Consider the following 21,688-nt stretch of genomic DNA (forward strand, 5'->3'; position numbering starts at 1 on the left):
CCCTTTGAACCAGCCTTCTCTCAATGAGTTAAATAAATGTTTGGCAAGTGTTCATCCTATATTAACATGAGCCTACCTTTTTGAAATTATTCTTTATACCACACTGCTCCAACTAGTTCCTAATAAAAAGGATTTGGGACAGTAGTGTGTCTATGGACTGGACTTCCTATTTAGTACATACAAACGTGCACACATTTAATAATCTGTAGGTAATGATTTGCCACCCAGTAACAATGCAAGGCCACTGAAGAGACAACCCAAGTAGGGTTTTTTCAAAAGAAAGAGCTAGAAGCCTCTCTTTTGGAGATAGCCATTAATACCGCGGCGGGAGGGGGCAATCCCTCCTAACAAGCCCAATATGCCAACAAGTCATCTGTCTAGAGGAGGGATTTCAGAGACAGAGCAGTAGGTGTGCGTGTGCACATGACTATCCACACCCAGCCACGGGGCTGCCAGGCCCAGACTTCCTGCTGTCAGAGTCTCTCCTCTGGATCGCTCAGCGGAAGTGAGCACTCTGTCTCCAAAGGGTCTCACCAGGAGCCAGACATCCAGGTGGGCGACAGAGATGCAAAAAGAGGCATCGGGGTAAGTGCCAGTGACAGATGTATTGCTCTGGAAACTATATGGGACTCAGGACTGTAAGATGTGGGGTATATTAGTTACCTCCCTCTGCCTCCATGTCTGATCCTATAAAATAGAGATCATGAGAATACTTAATTTACGGAGATGCAGAAAGGACTGGCAGCTGATGACTGGGAAGGTGTCTTCTGTCTTCTCCACTCAGCTTTTCTGTCACAGGCCTGGCTCCTGCCTGCGTTCAGTTTTTGCTCCATGAAAATATAGGGCATCAAGAAGACAGGGAACATTTTTGTCATTAGCACACATTAGACTCCTAGTCCAGTTTCATGATGAACTCTGGCAGCTGCCTGAGAGCTGGGACAGAAAACAAGCCTGTGCAGGGGAAGAGGTGGGGGGGGGGGGGGGGGGGGGGGGGGGAGGAGGCGGAAGCTCTGCACCTCTCCTGAGTCTGGCACAGCAGGTGGCTTGGTCCCGGCTCAGGGAAAGCACAGTTTAGCTAAATGCATAAGGAAAAGGTTTGGCCCAGAAATCAAATTTCCTCTATTTCCATCTTGCTCTGATCTCACCTCAGCTTGAGTCCCTTAGAAAGGATTTCAGGTAACATCTATTTGGTTATCCCATTGGATCCTTTAATAATCTAGAACGCAGGCTGCTTCCACGCCTAATTGTATTTCTGAAATACTGTACAGAACCAGCAAGAAAACACAAAGCAGGCCACCACTCAAGATCCAAATTAAATAAAACTGTAAATGAAGGAGTACGCAAAAAATGCAAGCACCATTTTGTGCCCTGCTACTCCATCAGCCTATGAGACAGCAAGTGAGAAATCTGAACAGATGCAAGAGGCATCAACACGCCCACCCCAGGGTATTTATTGTCTTAGCACTGCTGACACCAGACAGGAATCTGGTTACCCCATTGTCCCTGTGGCACTGGTATGTGGATTTCCTCATGGAAAAGAGGTATCAGATTTTACAAAAAAGAAAGATCTGTGAGGCAGGCAGAGCCAATGCCTGCACTTAGAAAGGCACCAGGGCCTCCTTCACCCACAATTTATAGGCTCCTTGGCTTGGGTTTGGCATCTACACACCCACGTGGACAAAGATCATTTTGAAGAAAATCAGAAAATCTGTGCCCGGAGTCCAGGTGGTTGTGACTCAGTACTGGTCCCTCTTTGTTCCCACCAGTCCTGTAAGACGAGAACTCAGTCTAATGTAAACTTGAACACAAACGAAAGGTCCCGTTCCCTCCTGTTCCCTTCCAGGAAGGTGAGGAGGCCCCACGCTCCATGAGTCACAAAGGCCTTTCTCACCAACACTCTCACCCAGACTTAAGGGTTCTTGTCAGTTTGGGCCCTCACCTCCCACCCCTACCTTATAAGGAGAGAAGCTACTTTTCTGAGCCAACCTGTCCCCCGGCATCTTCAATATTCCTCATTGCTGTCTCAGCGGAATGAATACACCTCCAGGCGTGCAGGTGATACCAAAAATGCACGTCCTGGCTGGCTTTCCACTGGCAGGGGACGTCAGTCTTTTGGCCATGCTGGAAATCTTAAGCAGTTCCATTTTAAAAGTATTGGAAAAAAATAAGCGCAAAAAACTTGCTGCAGTTATGTTCTATACTTGTGCTTATGAGAAGGGGGAAAAAAATCACCCACTTTTGCATCCCTTCCGGAGAACACAAATACTGCTAAAATCAAAAATGGCAATAATAATAGGGCAACACATTACCCTCCCCTTCTAGAAAGAGACCCAAGCTGCGCCAGTGTATTGGCACTTTAACTCTGGGGTGTGCAGCTTCTAATTACAACCTATTTTATGTAGTCTAGATTCATCTTTTTCTAATTTAGCTGACTTTCCTTTCTAGTTATTTGGACCCATATGGTAAACCATTCACAGCTGTGTTGTACACTCCACAGTATATATTTAACCCAAGGCCAATCTAGACCAAGAGACTCCTACAGATTTAAGTCTCAGAAACCTCTTGTTAATTAAGCAATTTTACTACTTTTGCATGGCTTTATTCAGTTTCTAACTAGACACAAATCAAGGTAAGTAATTGCATAGCCTACCTCAAGCCAGAGCATATACAAAACAATCAGGCCTGTGGTTTAGGTAACATACTCAAGAGATACAGAGATCCCTTCAAACTAGAAACCAGGCGGACTTATGAGCGTGAGCTAAGTTCATTTTGTGAAAACAGATCAAAGCTCACCAGGGCAGTGTTATCTTTTCTGGATACCACCCAGATTCTGTCCTTTCCTGCTCTGTCTTGCCAGCCATGTGTCCCCACTTCTGCTCACCTGTGTGCTCTGGTATCTGTGTACTTTTTGACTACCATTCAGGTTAAATGTTCACCTTCTCACAAGTTCCAGGGGCCCAGGCGTTAAATAAGATTAATGAAATACAGTCCTTGCCCACAAGGAGCTCATATTCTGGTGGGAGAGACAAATCCATCCATAAACAGCTGTAACACAAAGTGCCAAGAGCTATAATGGACTATGTAATGTATTATGAAACACAGACCAAGGAATTATTGATTTGACCCCCTTCTCAGACAAAGCTTCGAGAAGAGGTTGTGTACTGGCTCAGGCTGAGGGGTGAGTGGGAACAACCTAGATGTTAGAAGTGGGGCGACACTCCCACTAGAAGGGAGCTGCATGCTCCTGCAAGACAAAGGCTGTTTGGGGCACCAAATAGCCTGGAGACAAAGCTAGAAAGAGAATCTGCAATGAATGAGACAAGGAAGCCCATTAAAAGGACAGATGCCACAAGAACCCAGGTGAGAGATGATAAGGGCAGAGGGGAAGGGATGGATAATTGCTGCTTTGGGACCTTCTGACCAGACTAGGCAGTACCAGCCCGTAGACCTCTTCTCAAGCCTGCCCCTTTTACTGCTCCTCCCCACTCCAGGCCCGCTCGATTTACAATCCTTGTGTTTAACAGCAACTGATTAACTCTCCATCACAAGTAACTTGCTCCCAGTTCTCCTTCCTGAGAGTACTCAGACATCAGGGAAGTCGACAGTACATCCAATGGAGCAAGCAATGCCCAGCATGCTTCCTACTCGGCCCACGCTACGCACACCTGCACACACGTATGCACCTGCACACACGCACGCACACCTACGCACACACACTTGGGCTACCGTATCTAGAGAGGAGGCCCAGATAGTTCATCTTTTCACTGTCCTTTGGCTTTGGTTTGTATCAGCATTTGAGGTTTACCCTTTGTTTCCTTTGATGTCAAGGAAATGCCAATTACTTAGCATTGTGATCTCCCGATAAAGGGTCTGAGGTGGGGGTGGGGTGAAGGTGTGACCCAACTTCTTAATTACACTTAAGGTAGAAGGCATTCTCAAAGAAAGGTAAGATCTTAATTAGCTCATTTTTTTTTTTAAAGATTTTATTTTTTTCCTTTTTTCTTCCCAAAGCCCCCCAGTACATAGTTGTATATTCTTAGTTGTGGGTCCTTCTAGTTGTGGCATGTGGGATGCCGCCTCAGCGTGGCCTGATGAGCAGCGCCATGTCTGCGCCCAGGATTCGAACCAACGAAACACTGGGCCGCCTGCAGCGGAGCGCGCGAACTTAACCACTCGGCCACGGGGCCAGCCCTTAATTAGCTCATTTTTTAAAGTGGTGTTAGTTATCTAAAAATATCAAGGGGAAAGAGAAAGGAACAAAGGGAATGTTACTTTCCCAACTAATAACTTCATTTTTGTTTTCAATTAAGTTTACTACCTTCTCTATGAAGGCAATACATATAGAAAATCTGGAAAATACAGAATATACTGAAAACATAAGAAAGGAAAAAATCAATTACTTAAAATTCCATATATCAGTTAATAGTGCCTTTCATTTTTTTCTTTTTGACATAAAAAATTTTTGTGGTGTGATCATACTGTATGATGAATGTACTGTATTTTATATCCATCTCTCTATGCAACTGACAAATTTAAGGTGAATGGATGTTAAAATGAGTGTTCTAAAATCGATTGTGGTGATGGTTACACAACTCAGTGAATACATCGAAAAACACTGAATTGTAAATTTTATATAGGTGAATTGTATGGTACGTGAATTATATTGCAATAAAAATGTTTAAAAATTGTTCATAAACTTTATTTTTTATGACTGTGACATTCTACGTAATATAGAGGGAGTTACCGTAATTTACTAAGTCACTCCCCAGCTAGAAGATAGATCTGGGTTTTTCACTATCATAACCACGCTGATATTAACGCCTTTGGTACACTGACCTCTGTATAGCTATCATATTCTTTCTCCTCAATATTTTCCTTGAAGGATTTAAGGTTCTAAGCACATTGACCACCTAGAAATTATTTTAAAGGACCAACACACTTAACTCAAGAAAACTGAGTTATTCTCTAAAATTACAAGGCACCAAAAAAAACGAGTAAATAAAAAGTGGTCCTGGGGCCGGCCCCGTGGCCGAGTAGTTAAGTTCGCAGGCTCCGCTATGGCGACCCAGGGTTTTGCTGGTTCAGATCCTGGGCACGGACATGACACCGCTCATCAAGCCATGCTGAGGCAGCGTCCCACATGCCACAACTATAAAGACCCACATCTAAAATATATACAACTATGTACTGGGGGGATGTGAGGAGAAAAAGCAGAAAGAAAGAAAAAAAAAGATTGGCAACAGTTGTTAGCTCAGGTGCCAATCTTTAAAAAAAATCTACAGCTAGCATCATATTTAAAAAAAAAAAAAAATGTGGTCCTAAGTAAAACTCACTGGGCATTAAGTCTGGAAGAGCAGACGACAGGGGACCTAAAGCTGGACCACAAATGTGCCATGTATCCAATATCAGTAGAATCACAGCTAGAAAATGTTTTTCATGCCTGAAAATAACTCATAGGAAAGAAAATATGTCCAGTCCTGACAGGTGCGTGACACAACATCGGGGTGCTTAAGAACACAGGCCTGGGGCTAGACAGAGCTTTGAACCAAGGCCAAGAGACCTACAGCGTGTTAATCCTGAATGTCACCCATATACTGGGGATGACAGAGCACTGCATCAGAGGATTAATGTGAAGTTCACCTAAGATGGATGTTCCTGAAATGCTTGATGCAGTGCCTGCCCATAACAAGCACTCAGTAAACAGCTGCTACCACCATCACAGTGATGTCAGCTGCTTTTGACCAAACTGGAATGCAGGAACCCACATCTTAGCCCTCTAGACATTTCTGCTTAGAAACTACAGCATTTTTCTACTTGCTCCGAAAGAGCCTGAAGGTATTTTTATTACCATGGGAGTTTCAGCTGTTACCAGAGTTCATTTGCGCAATCTTTACATTCCAGTGTGCTAAAAGCTTTCTCATGCAGGGATAAAAGCAGCCTTTGTCTCAAGCTTGTAAAAGGCACCATCTTTGTCAGATGAGTTAACTGTTAAACTTTGACTGTGTTTCTACACAATGGCATGTTGGGAAACCCCAGGAATGGAGGAGCATCCAAACGGTGAGACAGGGTTTGTTTTTAGAAAAGTGAATCATCACCTGTGCGTCTGTGCGTGCGTACTTGCGTGCGTACGTGCGTGCGTGCATGCGCGCATGTGTATGTGTTAAGGTAACATTTTGAGCACTCTCCACGTGCCAGGTACCATGCTCAGTGCTTCATACTTCACAACAACCCTGTGCGGTGGGAACTTTGACTCGCTTTACTTACTAGTACAGAAACTGAGGCCGAAGGGAGGGAAGTGTTCTTCCAGAGTCAGATAGCTAGGAACTTAGTGGCAGAGCCAAGATGCGAAGGTGATCACGTATGCTCCCATCCACCACACTCCCGCTCCACCAGGAAGAACTGACGGTAGAGAGATAAGCCCTGCAGATTTTAGTTTCATTTTCTGATCAGTGACTTCCTGACTTCTCAACCCAGCCTTCGGCAAGTATGGTCATTTAAAAGCACCAAAAAAGGAAGACTTTTTAAAGGTCAAATCTGGACACTTCATTATTCTCCCTTCGGTTGTCCAAGCGGCCATTCTGGGAGGCACCCAGTGTCCCCATGGAGCTGACGGCTGCTCTGGGGCAGATGATGCAAACCCCTATGTCCTATTAGGGCCACAAAGGATCTTTCAACTCTCCTTCCTATCTTTGGAAACAAAGTCACCAGTTTCTGTAAGGATTTTAGGAAAGGTGACCATATGATTTATCCTGAAAAATAAGACAATTCTGAGTGAAAGGGGGGCACCATCAGTAAATCTACAGGCATAACCCAGGACATAGGGTCACCCTCATTTTCGGTTCCTAGCTTATCCCGGTTGAGGTTCCCAGTCTGCCAGTAACCTGTATGTGAATTGTACAACTGTATCAACAAGTTAAAATACTCTACTTAGAAGAGAAAAATGTCCCATGGCTCTTCAACAGAATCATGAACCAGCAGCTTCCCTGGTCACTGGATCACGTCCGCCTCCCAGTCTAGCCTCAGCGGAAGGAAGTGCTTTGTCCAAAAGGGGAAAAGAGAGTGGTGAATCACAAGCATCACCACAATAATCACAAGGTTTCCAGGGATGTAGGAGACAGGGCAACCCCAAAGATACATGTTTCATGAACAGAGGCCAAAAAAGTCTGTACCTTGACTTTCATAGACATAGAAAACAGCATGATGACTTGAACAAGCTCTTGCTCAACTCCACCTAATTAAAAGCTTTATCTGCTTTCTTTGGAAAGGGAGGCTTTCATGCCTCCTGGTCTTCTCTTATTCATCCTGGAACTCGAGGAAATACACTCATTCTCACAGCTCTTCCAATTTGAGCTGCAGGCCTAAGGAGTGTCATAACTTGTAGGGTTAAAAAAAAAATAGTCTGAATTTTTCACTCATCAGTTCAATCGAAGAGCAATGCAGTAAAATTTTCCCAGCATTTTTCCAACAAATGTAATGAAATTCAAGTGGATTCAGGACAGAAAAAGTCCCTTGGGGGTCACCACGACCAACTTCTTCCTTATAGAAGAGGCACTCAGGCCTCAAAATGAAGAACTGAGCCTAAAGTACACACCCAGGGGATCAGGCCTCCTGGCTCTCAGCTTTGGCCTATTTCCATGTGGCTATGCTCTTTGGTTAACATACTTTCTCATGTTTTAAATCTTCTTCTCTCCAAAGAGAGCAGTGAGGGAGGAAGAGAAGGATGGATAGGAGGAGGGAGGGAGGTGTGGGGCGGGCTAAGTTTGGATCCACTCCATTAAAGTTTAACGACAACTTCAAATGACCAATGTATGGAGATTCGTGGGAGAATGAAGAGACAACTAAAAATGCCTCAGTCAGACCCTGAGAAGAGGACAAATGTTTGACCTACCTTTGGTCTTGATGGCCGTTTCAATGTTCAGCGCATCCCGCTCGGCATCGAAGTTGGTGTACGCCTTGACTGACCCGTAAGCACTTGCCGGGGTAGAGTGCTGAGGTTCAAAAACAAACATGCTCAAGGCCTACACATTTAAAAGGCTCTTCGTGAAACATCAATTCCTAAAATAGATTTTTTTCTATTGTTTATTTAACAATTCAAATCATTCCAAGACAAGGTAACTTGGTCAGTATTAACATGACATCACCCTTAGGATACGAAACTTCCTTGCTTCCAAAGAGAATTCTTCAAGGGCTCAGCTAGTTCAGAACATGCCATCTATATTTCCACTTCTCTTACTTTTAGTGCAAGCTCAAAGCAGACGACGCAGAGCTGGGCACTTGAAACCACCCGTTGATTTGGGACGGCTTTGAAGAGCATTAAACTCAGCTGGCAACAATTTGAAACAAGCTGAAAATGTGGAAATGCCTGAATGACGAGTGTGTTTAGCCAAGTTTCTGCTACAGGAACATGAATTTCCACCGGGCTTGTATCGCTGAGCTCATAATTCTTTAAAAAGCAAACACAATGTGCCTGCCCGCTCGTCTGTGACTATCAGATAAGTGAGGGAAGCGTCTTCTCCCCACCTACTTTGGCCACCACTGTGACACCAAGGTGGTCAGGCCACATGGCCCACATCCTCTTCATGTCGGCCAAGTTCCCACTCTCCTCTCTCCTCTCTGTGTCCTCCCTCTGCTGTCTTTAACACAATCCTCTCTGCCTACCACTCCTCCTAGTATTTTTTTTCCTTATTGCCTTTTAAAGCATACCCTCTGCCTTTCCACTGCTTTTCAAGACCCAACACCCTTCCAGATCTGAAGGACCGCACTGAGGTAAGGACAATAGTGAGTTTCTACCAGTTCTCCTTTCCAAAACGTTAACTTCCCTCCTCCCTGCTACCCATCCCAAAGCAAAGAACAGACAAAAGAGGATGGACAATGTGGTTTGGACTGGCTGCTGGCCAGCGGAGCCATCCACCGCTGCCCACCTTCCACGTTAAGCCTTATCCCCCCACCTCCTCCCAGGACATCATGCCCATCATAATATCATGACCTTGCCTTGGCTCGGTTTCTGGAAAGAGTCAGAGACTGAGGTCTCCCTGACTTACTTCTCAACCCACAAGCATCCTGTTAGGAGGCACCCCAGGACCCCCAGCATTTGCTGTTATTAGCAGTGAGGGTATACAGGTAAGCAACTAAGATGCCATCTTCTCAATTGTCTCCCAGGAGAAGCCAGAAATCTAGTTCAGGACTGGACAAAATGTTTCAAAATGTACTTGTGACCATCTTGGCCAAAGAGTAAACCCAGTTAATATTTATCACTGTGAAATACAATGGATTATCAAGTTATTTTCCACCTAACTTCGCTACTTAAACTTTCTGGTACGATTAAGTCATTGGAAATGGAGCACACGTTCTGGAAAAGGGAAAGACAAAGTGCTGTTTTGAAATACTTGCAATATCTCCTATGGTGGCTACAAAATGTGGTTGTAAATCTAAGGAAAAATATTTGTTAACAATGCCATCAATTATTTACAAAGGCGGGCAGTCTGCTCCTTGAGCCCTATCACATATGGCTTCACTGACCAGGCGCTATGTCATCTTGTTGCAAAAACAATTGTAAGGTGGGAAAAGTTTTGCATAATTTTATAGTATCTCTGGAAACAAAGGTTAAATGGATAAATCAACATATTACCTATAAAATCCACTTGTCTGAAAATCAAATTATTGAGGGAAAAGTGATTTTTCTCCTCCCTCAAAATATTGGGGAATACATGACATTTTCTATTCCAGTCCCATCTCTCCACACAGAGAAATGCATCACATGAGAGTGACTTCAAAGGCCCTCTTTCTTAAGAAAAGCTTTCTTATGAAAACTGAGACTAAAAACAATCTAATGATCAGATCCTTTAAAGAAAAAATTATTTAGCTCTTGGACTTGTCTGGACCCCAACGTGCAGCTTGTCTCGTTGGCAACAACACTGTGCACAAGTCCAAGAGGAAAGATTAAAAATATATAGGCTTTATACTGCATACAGCCTGTGCTTGCACAGACATCATCTATCTGAACATTTTGATGGCGAGCACCAGAGATGATACAGGTGGTTCTGTACCACATGAGCCAACTTGCTGTCAACCCACTTATGAGTGCTTCTTTGTATTTTAATTCCAATGAGAGCATATTTTGAAGTATCTGCAAGATATACCTACAAACCAATGTCACTGCTGAGTTTTTGTAAAAGCCATTTCTGCCAAGATGACCTGAAAGATGTACCGTATTATTAGATATTTTACATATCTCCACTTTATATTCTACTTGATTCTAAAAGTACTTGCAATGACTTCTAATTTCACATATAGTTTAAAATTTTTTAACTCTAAAACAAAGAAGCAACTGCATCAGAATTTCCAGGTTCGCATATTTCCTGTGAAAGACAATTAAATATAATTCTGAGCTCCCTGATAGCCAAAGCAAAAAAGGAAACGATGAATTATAATACTTTCATTATTTAGTTTTAAAAAAAGAAAAAGGAACAAACATCCTAGCTCTTTTAAAAGCTTTCCCAGGTACTAAATTTTTTTAAAGAAAGATATAAGTCCTTGGTGGGATAACCACCTGGTTATCAATATGGCTGTAGCTTAGGTTAACCATTAATAAAGTACCAGGGAATGACATTAAAAGTCATGTATTGTCATAACAATTACTATTACGGACATGCTTAAGTCTATAGCTGGATAAAATTCCAGCCACTCCAGTGTCACTAATGCCCATCCAATTGTAATGTAATGCTAAAGTTTCTAGTGCTATACATTTCTTTCACATCGAACTAGCAGGAACAGCTGAAATAATGGGCGGGGGAGGGGACCAAGAGGCGGAATGGATTATCTGAATTTGGTCCTCATTTTCCTATATGTACAAGGAAAAGGAGCAGCACAGTTATCCAGAGAGATGTCCAATTTGCAAAAATTACACAAAGTGAAAATGATATACTTACATCACCCTCCAAGCTGAGCTTGCACAGAATTTCGTGAACAGTAGACATTTTGAAAGAAGCTGGGGGAAAAAAGGACAAAAAGAGTCTTTATAAAGAGGCTTTCCTTTTCCCCGAAGCACAGTGATTCATTATACTAATCTCTACTTCTTGGACCATTTCATCTGAGGATATTAGAGTAATTTTTGCAAATAGATGCAATTCCCATCTTATGATTGGGAAAATTAAAGCTGGGAGATGGTTTGCCTTGGGTTTGCAATGAACTACAGAACAAGTCAGTCTTTCTCTTGTTTTGTTTAAACAGAACCTGGGGAGACTGATTTGTGAATACAAAAACAAAATGCTCCCACGGCTGATGCAACTTGTCCCAACAGGATAAAACTAAGTCTTCCAGTTCGTATAAAAAATGATAAGCTTGTCAAACCAGCCACCACTTCTGTATTTCTCACCAGTAATTTCACATATTGAAAGGGCCCGAAAACCATGGGTGTGAACTGGAATGAACAGCATTTTCGTGCTGGCCAATTCCTAATTGGAACCCTTTATTACTATCCCTAATTGTTTTCTTAGCTCACCGATGCTTAGAAAATATTAAACTTTATGAGAAAGACAGTGGACAGATTTTCCGACATTAACTCATTCCATGAAAGACTGATCCTTGTATTTAAGATTCAAAATGGCTGAAATGAAGTCATCTTCCAATTAATACACTTAATCAGGCGGTGACACTATAGCCTGATGAATTGGCTTTCCAGCTTTGCAATCACACAGTTCTCAGAACTATACACCAACCCCTGCCAATAAAGAGTGCTCAGTTGGCAGGAAATTTATCTCAGCTGAGACCAGACAGGTCATTGAGCAGCAGATCCCAAAAATAAAGAGAATAGAGCAGAGCTGCATCCCGAAACAGTGGGAGCGACATTTGAATTGCAGCAACCCCTGCTTTGATCTCTTTTTGCTTAATATTCTTTGATCAAGGAAATTATGCCCATGCAAATTCAGCTCTTCCTTCTCTCCCAACAGTTTGCTTAGTCTAAATATTTTCACAAAACTGGCTTGGAGGGAGTATTCGACATAGACACTTGCCAATTTATCGGAAGGCTTAGGACTAAGCAGATTGCAGGCTCTCTGCGGGGTGGAGGTGGGGGATATAACAAAAGAAAATTTCCCTTTATTTGTAGTTATGATGTATTTCTGCAAGATTTCCATCCTGAGCTCTCTCCTAGACCACTCCTCTCTCTTCTCACTGCCCACAGAAGCTTTTTAAGCACGGCAAAGAGAAAATCAGTTATTCCAATTCCCCCAACTCTCAGACCCTCCCCTAATAGGTCCCACTGCTGGAATAGAATCCTGATTTGTAAAAAGTCTTCCTCCATAAATAAACTGTGGTACATCCAGACAATGGAATATTACTCGGGCCTAAAACGAAATGAGCTATCAAGCCAGGAACAGACATGGAAGAACCTTATAAGCGTATTACCAAGTGAAAGAAGCCAGTTTGAAAAGGCCACATACTGTGTGATTCCAACTACATGACCTTCTGGAAAAGACAAAACTATGGAGACAGTAAAAGGATCAGTGGTCGCCAAGGATTAGAGGGGAAGGAAGGAGGGATGAAGAAGCAGAGCAGAGAGGATTTTTAGGACCAGAAAACCATTCTGTATGATACCATGATGGTGGATACACACTATACATTTTCAAACCCATAGACTGTATCCCACCAAGAGAGAACCCTAATGGGAACTGTGGACTTGAGGTAGTGATGTGTCAATGTAGCTTCATCAGTTATAACAAATGTACCATTCTGGGGGGGGATGTTGACAGTGAGCAAAGTTGTGTGTGTATGGGGCTGGAAATATATGGGAACTCTGTACTTTCCACTCAATTTTTCTGTGAACCTAAAACTGCCCGTCAAAATAAAATCTATTTTTTTTTAAAGTCTTGCTCTGTGGCTGAATTGTCCAATACAGCAGCCATCAGCCACATGCGGCTGTCGAGCATTTGAAAAGTGTCAAGGTCAAAGGGAGATGTGCTGTAAGGGTCAAGTACACACTGGATTTTGAAGACGTCATATGAGGAGAAGGATGTAAAGGCTCTCAATAATTTTTATATTGATTATATATTGTAGTTATGACGTGTTGGGTATATTGGGTTATATATAATACATTATTTAAATTTAATTTCACATGTTTCTTATACTTTTTTTTAATGTGGCTAATAGAAAATTTACAATTCCATATGCAGCTCACATTGTGTTTGTATTGGGCAGCAATGGTCTAGAGCATCTCATGATGCCACAGTCCAATCCTAGTCCAAAAACCTTTGTAGGAGCTGGGTAAGGTGAAGAGTAAGTTCGAGATTTCTTGTCAAGACAGACAAGTTTGAGTCTGCCTTGATAAAGAAGATATCTCCAACTTCACCCAAGAAACATTCCAGAGGGTCCTATCAGTATCCTTCAGCCTGGGCATCACCAAAGCAGAGAGGAATTTCCCAGGACACTGGCCACCCGGGTCCTGGCCCGGACTATCACCCCTGGCGCCTGGCCAGAACTGGACTCGGTCTGCAGGGAGGGGTAGACTCTTGTCAGCTGCCCCACAGAATTCTAGTCCCCATTGCAAACGGTTAACACATAAAAATGCCAAAACAAAAACAGTGGCGTTCTCTTATTTCAGCTCAGTCCAGCTCTCAGAGATTGGATGGGAACCCAGCCCCAGCGTCCTCTACCTACTCCCCAAGGGGACTTGAGTCAAATCGTTACTTGCTTCTCCCCAAACACACCTTTAATGCACAGCACCTCAATTCGTGTTCTCTCCACCCATCTCCTTCCCCTCTCCTCTTCTTCTACTTATAGAGACCCTGCCCATTCCTCAAGTCACCACTACTTTGGCACCGGCGCTAATGGGGTGGCTGCAGCCCCCATTACTCAGTGCTCTCTCCCACCTTTCAGTGCCAGAAGCACTTTTTGATGCCACTAGATTTATTCACTCAGCTAAAGTTCCCTGAGCTCTTGCCACATACCAAGCATTCAAATGGCAAATGCACAAGTACACTTCAAGGCAGCAGGGAGTATATTTCACCTCGTCTCCCCCATCGACCCAATTTCCCCACAGATTTGAGGGCCTTTGCACATTCTAGCTGCTAAATAAACTTTTAGAAACAATGAGTTGCTATTTTGCCTAATTAACATTTATATTATTTACAATCATTCTGCAGAAAAAGCAAAAACGTCACAACCACCACAAAGCAATAACCATGAAGCCCGCTATTACTCCACCCAAGTGCCTTTTGTATCCATGTAAATATTTCCTATTCCATGCAAGCTTAATGGCAAACACATTTTCACTTTAGAAATAAAATATGGCCCTCATTTCTTCACTACATCTGATTCCCTGGCAATGCAAAGTCATTCTGCAGACGATTGATGAGTCTCTAGAAGAAATAGCCTTGCCACTCATAATGGCTGTTAAAGCATTAGCTTAATATAGCACATTTGATTAATGAGAATATGTCAGCGTGCTGCTACCCTTGAAAGCGGAAAAGGAAAGGCAGGGCTACTGCAGGTTACAAACCCTGGTAACATCCAGGGAATCCATCAACAAACCCTACCAGGCACACACAGCCTGCACTGCATCAAGGGCTGCAAGACACACGCAAAACTACGAACTGCAGACTCCACCTGCAGACTCCAGCCCCGAGGGACCTCCGAGCTCTCTTCCCTTCCTGCCACTGGGAGACACCTGGAAGACCAGCCCAGGTCAGTCAGCTAATGAGCAGCAGTGGCAGGGCCTGAAGCCAGCCCTGGGACTCTTGGGCCAGTGCCCTTTCACCTTCACCACAAGTTCTTCATTCCAAGAGATTAAGAAGCGAGAGAAAGATAAAAGCACCTCGAGCTGAGTTCAGCCAAGGGCTTAACAGTGAGGTATTAACCAACTTGAGAAGAGCAATCACTCTGGAAGCTTCCAGCCAGAGAAAGCCTGAGGAGCTGGGAGGGATGGGGGTGGGGGAGAATGTGGGAGGTGGAGGGGGACATGACACAATAGACAGGACTGGAAGGGGAGGGGGAGAGGACGGGGTTAAAACAGGCCACGTCTATGGGGCTGGCCCAGTGGCCGAGTGCTTAAGTTCTCGCGCTCTGCTTTGGCAGCCCAGGGTTTCGCCAGTTCAGATCCTGGGCGTGGACATGGCACCATTCATCAGGCCATGCTGAGGTGGCGTCCCACATGCCACAACGAGAAGGACCCACAACTAAGAATATACAGCTATGTACCAGGGGGCTATGGGAAGGAAAAAAATAAAAATCTTTAAAAAAAAAAACAAAAAACAAGCCACGTCTAACGTGGTGCGCTGTGGGGGACCTAAAATATAAGTTTCTGAATGGTGCAAATTTAAGTTTGGCTAAGGAAATCCTAGTTAACCAAAAGCCAGAGTGATTTGTTCCCAATACTCATAGTATCTGTTCACAACATTTGCTCTGGAGGCTGAATTTTTTTACTAAAAACAATAGCTGGGCCTCAGTGTACCTACTGCTTTGAATGAGAATAAAATGAAGTCTACGCGCCATATGAGACAATTCCGCCTCATCACAGGGGAAAATTCCTAAGTGCATTACAAGCAGAACGAGCACTCCTTTTCCAGCCGACTCCTCTAGAGAACATGAAAATGGCACCTGCATCGCTCTTCCCAAAGCTGCAACCTCACCCAGATCTCCAACAGGCTTCAACTTGCAAAAAAGAAAAAAAAAATCAGCAAATTCAGTCTGCTGATGAGTACCTCCACACATCAGTACCTTCCATTTCCACAGAAGGACTGGGTGACAAGACAAGATCGTTAGAATAGCCCTTTATCAGGGAAAGATTTTTCTTTAAGACAATAACCAGGGAAGTACACTTCAAACTAGTTTGAAATAATCCACCACTGGGGTGGGAACAGACTCATTCAGCCCCACCCTAATGAAGGGAACAGAACAGTTCCCTCTGGCCTTGAAAATATTAATAAATAAGACTATTAATTGCCTGCCTACAAAACTAGCACCTAGAGTGCAAAGCTTGACAAGTTAATGAAATCTGTGTGGGCTGAAAAACAAGTAATTTACATTTAACATACGGACTATCTTAAAGATAATTTAAGAGGGTTTGACCTTTTTTTAAAACCCTATGGATTTTTTAGTATTTTATTGTTTCCCTTTGTACACATAGTTACAACAAAAATAGTACAAGTGAAACAGCTTTAACTTCTCCCCAAAAAGAAGAGTGAAACAACGTTTGCAAAAAGTTTGAAACAAAAAAAAGTTAACCTAAAAGTCAATCCTTGAAATAGTAAAAACAAGTTCTACTGAAATGAATTAAGAAAAACCAGCTCCAGAAAGCCCACAAACAAACAAACAAACAAAAACATGTTGCAACAGGGCTGGTGGGCTTAGCCGAATATGAGTAAAATCTAGCAGTTTCATAGACATACCCACTTTGCAGTTTAAACGTGTTGATGGGTCGCCACAAAACACATCCCTAGCAACCACGATGAATCAATCAGGGACTGGATGATACAAATGAGGACTTTTAAAGCAAAAATGGGGGAGGTGGGAGCGTGGAGGGTTGGGTTTCCTCACCAAAGCCCTTACTGTGCACGGACCTGAGTCTAAAGGACAAGACGGGAATTTTAAACCGGAAGGGAAAAAAATGCACAAGTTGGGGTGGGTGTAGAGTTCCCATTGTACTCCACTCTCCACGCCCATCCCCCAAAACATTTTTATTTAACAGAACCTTCTTGAAAGCACACACTTTTCCCCTCGGTTTTATGGTCTTGATTAATGCCTGAGTCACAGGGCCAAGTCATTCCCCAGAAATCCTGGAATTCTGCCCAGCGTCCTTGATCAAACTGAGCAGGATGGACATGACAGCACTTGCTCTGGCTTGTTGCTTTCACTGCCTGATCTGAAGCAGTATTTGCTTGCTACCTACAGACATGTTGCGTCTCTTGCTCTCTGTCAGTCTCCTGATACGGGGTTGGAGTGGGTGGAAAGAGCTGGTAAGAATGATGTCACCTGGCAGGAAGCACTTTCAGGGTTGGGAAATCAAGGCCTTCACATCTATAACTCAATTTCAGTGTTTTATGGCACACAGACTATATTTCCAACGGAGCCCTGCTGCCCACAGCAAAAAGTCTAAACTCAGCATTCAAGATTAATACATTCTGGTCCTCACTGATCTTTCCATAAATAAACCCGCATGCAAGCACACGTGCGCATATATATGTATATACACACACACACACACACAAAAGCACACCCTGCACCAGTCAGATTGGATTGGTAATTCTTCTCCAAATACATTCAGCACTGTCCCGCTACCTCCAAACCCAGCTCTCAAGTTCCCTCCACTGGGAACACCCAATCTGGACCAGCTGACATCCTCATGACACTTCAGAATACAAAAAATGATGTTACCTTTCCTCCTGCACCTCTGCCTGCTCTGTGCTCCCGTCTCCCTGTGTGTCTGTGAAATATCAGAGTTCAGTGTATAAAGGCCTTCTTCCGGTCTATCCGCCTACGGGGTTCTGTCTTATTCATTCTTGTTTCCTCATAGGTCTGAGCACAGGGCCCAGCACACTACAGGCGTTCAATCACATTTTGGATGGTTTACACACACTGGGTCTTATGTCTTTTTTCTCTTCGTTTCCAATACACTCTCCTCCTTCCATTTTCTTTCTCTCTCAGACTGAACATCTCAAAAGGGTTCCAGTTCCATACATTCAGAGCTGGAGGCTTAAATTCCCAGCCTCTGCAAATCTTTGCAAAGCCTGGCAGAGCACTCCAGCCTTTCTCATCCTGACATGCAGCCCATCCTCTCCCCAGCCCAGCACGCCCCCTCTGCACTGCCAGGGCCTGGGGTCCCAGCTCTGCCCATAGGACCACATGGAAACCAAGCCAACATCTCCTCATGGCAAGGAAGGAGGCAGCAAGGAGGAAGGAGTTACAAGTTGCCTTGGGACTCCAATTTCCTCTGACTGTGAGTGTGGAGACTGGGTGTGGCAGGGAGACAGAGAGCAAGGATTCCATGTCACAGCTGCTCCCCTGAGTCAGAACTTTCCACATCAAGGCTGGGATTAGAACTCAGACCACTTGGACGCTATTGACTTCTCTCTGACAAGACTGAGCTCAGGTTTAAAAGCTTCAGGGTGCACCCTAAATGGGAGATTTGGCGGTGATCTCAGTGGAACCCCCCCAGAAGAACAAGACTGGGCATCCGCTGACCCCCTCTGCTGACCTGCTCCCCAACAAAGAAAATGGGGACTGCCTCTGCCAACAGGAGAAGGGAAAATATACCAGACAGTGAACGGGCGGAAAGAATTTTTTTAAAGGACTGGAATTTCCTCTGATGCAGCCTACAACTAGAATAGGGTGTGGCACCAAGGAAAATGAGGGAGGTGGATTTCCATGTGCAAAAAAAGAGGAGCATTCCATTTCTATTTAATCCTCACAATCAAATCGGGATGCTGGTTAAGTCATGATAACTTTAAACACTTTTCCTAAGGCAAGTTGACTACGATGCTCAGGTTTGGGGAACAGCCGGATTAAAGAGGAAAGGAGCCCCAGACAGGCAGATTCGGAAACTACTATCGATTTGGGAAAACGTAAAGTTCAAAATTCAATTACTGTCCACACAGTTCACTCATTTTGTCTATTTTCTTTTTCTCCCCACTAGATTTAAAGTCTAAAGAGCAGGGGTATTTTTTTCTTTTTTTTGGGGGGGAGGTCTGTTGTTCACTGCTGTATCCCCAGTGCCTATCCCTGTGAACAGAACAAAGTAGGTGCTTAATAAATACTGTGGCATGAGTGGATGTTAAAGGCAGTGCAGGAGAGCCTGGGGTTCCTTTTGTGACACACCCGCCCCCACTTAATGGAAAATGGCTCAGCAGCTCACAGCCCAGCACAAGCAACGAGAACAAAGGCCCATGACAGTGTGTTAGTGCCAGATTCTAGGCCAGGCAGTGCAGCAAGAGCCGAGAGCCCTCAAAATCAATAGCAATTATAGAAGGATATCTACCTCACCAGGAAAACTACTTAAACCAGAAATAAGTCAGGAAACTAATGGCCACCACTGCCGGCATAACGTCAATCAATACGGTACTTTAAAAGCTCAAAGACACAGGATGTTAAATATGGAGCCGCCAATCCAAGACCAAGCTCTTGACCAAAGCTAGTGAGTCAGCAATATTTCCTGGACAATTACCACGGGCAGGCCACTTGGCACTATGGGGAATGACAAAATCCAGCCGTCTCCAAATCATAAACGCCCAACTAAAGAAGTACACATCGATGGTCACACCCTCCCGCTGCAGATGCAATGGATACTTTCAGAGAAAACTCCTGAAGCTTTGAGATAATAGCTGGACTTAGAAAAAGGGAGGAAAGTGCTAAGGGGGGATGTCTTCAGACCACTGACCACAAAGACATCTCTTCGAGTTGGCCTCTGAACCTGGCCTCATCAAAAATCTTCCTTCACATGGCCTGAATATTATATTATGTGGCTCCTTGATTCCACAGCCTTGAATTCGATAAATTACAGAACTGTTCAGGTTAACAAAGTTTTCTTGTTTTTTAAAAAACTCCACTGGGTTATTGACAATTTTAGGACCACCAGCCACTCCTAATGTTGAATATGAATGAATACTGATTCAATTTGCTAGTCTCTAGCTGGGTTAAGTACACTGAAATGGGGAGGAGGAGGGAATGCAGAACTGGCAAGCCTGGACAGCGTCTGCAATATGTCAGGGAAGAGGGTCTCTAAGGAGGCGGGGAAGGCAGAGAAAAGTGGAGAGGGGAGCAACGATCTCATTTTCCAATTAGAATAATTTAATCATGGCCAGTCTTAAAACTAAGAAAAGTTCCAGAAAAATATTTCAGTGATTTACTCTTCCTACTCACATACCCTCCCTCACCCTCCCACTTTTCCTTCTCCCCATAACCCCTACCCCCAAATTAGGCATGTACTTTGATATAGTGCATGTTAAGTAGGGGTGTCTGGGCTAGCCTGGGAACCTAGGCCTCTTCTATAACATTGTTTCAGTGGGAGAGTGCATTCTCCATTACAAACCACCAGGTTGCAGGCAGTCACAGTAGCAGACACTTTTGGACAGAATCCATCAGTAGAGTCAGTGAGCTCAGGGGCCCAGAACCCCGGCCTCCAGGACCCTGTGATTCTTGCTAAAGACTCAAGGTGCACCCAAGAGGCCACTGCTCTTTGACACAGAGATTCAGAGCACCCGTAGCTTTAAAACGGCAAATCTTAACACAAAAATAATGACACTCTGCATTCGATCGGCACTTAATGTTTTCAATGTGCTTAGCATATTTATTTTTGAATGAACATGTTTTTTGAGATTTTCGATAACCCCCCTATGAGGGCGTAGGTAAGAATGGGCATCCTTAAACCGTCTTCATAGATAAGGAAATTGATAGCCGCCTCCTACCCTCTCAACAGGCAGCTGATGGAATGCAGCCCTCCTCACCAGGCGCTGGAACCCACCTCACAAAGCCTCAAGGAGCAACTCAGGGGGCCACGCCCTTTTCTGTACCCTCGGTCCCTGAGTCTCTGTCGCATCATCTCGAGCAACAGTGACAACCCTCTCCACAGAACCACGAGGGACACTACTTTCCTGATGCAAAAGTGGTCAACCAAGTGGGAAACTCTCCAGATAAACAGAAATCAGAAGTCGCTCTCCTACAAGATCATCTTGACACTGGACAAAGAGCCTAGGTTTTTTCCGTTTTGTTTTGTTTTATTGGGGAGAGGGGTTGCTACTAAAAACGCCCACCCCTCCTACTCCTCTACTGTTTCCCTCCTGCTGGTCTGTACAAGTTCCACAAATGCGCGTTTGTTTCAAGTAAAGTAACTTGGAACAGACGGGGACTCCTTTCTAGATGGCCGTAACGCTTTGGTTAAACTTGGAGGGAAATGCCCACGAAGACTGCGCCGCCTGGAACCCGCGGCTCCCCAGGCGGCCACACCCTGCCCGCCCGGGGCGTCTGGAATGCGGGGCCTCCCTCAGCTCCCCGCCCCTGCGCCGTCTCGCCGGGCTTCCTGAAAGGACTTGGGGGGATGCCCGACCCCCTCCCTCTGCCCTGCACCCCCCAAGCCGGGGCGCACCCGGCTCCCTTCACTCCTCCCCAGACCACCTTGCCACTGCGCCCCCTCCCTGTAGAAACCTGGTGCCGACCCTCCCTCCAGCCCCCTCCCCCGGCCGGCCCCCCGGCTCCGCTTGCCCAAGCTGCTCTTTGCAAGGCCGCCCCCTGCGCTCCTCTCCGCGCCCCGCTAGCCGGCGGCCCGGGGCCATAGCGGGCGGGGGACGTGCCCGCTTACCTGGGCCGGACGCCGAGGGCTGCGAGCGTCCCAGATGCGGAGCGGAGCCTGTTGGCCTGGGTGGGGCTTTTATAGCCGCCACATCCTCGCTGTGCAGGCGAGGCCCGCCCCTCCTCGCCCCGCCCCGCCTCCCCCTTCCCCTGCCCGCTCCCACCCCGAGTCGGGGTGACTCACCCTCCCCGGCCCGCTCGCCCGCAGGGGTGGCCTCGCCCTGGAACGTTCCCCGAGCCGCGCCACGCGGGAGCGGCCCCTCGCCCACGGCCCTGCCCTCCCTGAAAGCGTCGCCGAGGCCTCCTCGAGACCCATTACCGGCCTCGTTTCGTCCTGCCTCCCTCCCTCCATTTCCTTCTTGAGCGCCACGTCGAGTTCCCAGCTCTGGCTTAGGTTAATAAATTAGCAAGACTT

At 45.0% G+C, this 21,688-nt stretch overlaps 1 protein-coding gene across 1 annotated transcript in view; it reads right to left on the reverse strand.

The window, feature by feature from the left end:
- Positions 1 to 21,408, reverse strand: part of ANXA2 (annexin A2) — a 41,632-nt gene extending 20,224 nt beyond the window's left edge. Inside the window, exons 1-3 of the mRNA XM_046652348.1 lie at positions 21,284 to 21,408; positions 10,929 to 10,987; positions 7,889 to 7,988 (exon numbers count right to left, since the gene is read on the reverse strand). Of these exons, the coding sequence (XP_046508304.1) occupies positions 7,889 to 7,988; positions 10,929 to 10,976 (148 nt within the window). The 5' untranslated portion in view covers positions 10,977 to 10,987; positions 21,284 to 21,408. The remainder of the gene's footprint in view (positions 1 to 7,888; positions 7,989 to 10,928; positions 10,988 to 21,283) is intronic.
- Between the last annotated feature and the right edge of the window lie 280 nt (positions 21,409 to 21,688).

The sequence above is a fragment of the Equus quagga genome, chromosome 2 (assembly GCF_021613505.1).
Source record: "Equus quagga isolate Etosha38 chromosome 2, UCLA_HA_Equagga_1.0, whole genome shotgun sequence".
In the NCBI taxonomy this organism is placed as follows: Eukaryota; Metazoa; Chordata; class Mammalia; order Perissodactyla; family Equidae; genus Equus; species Equus quagga.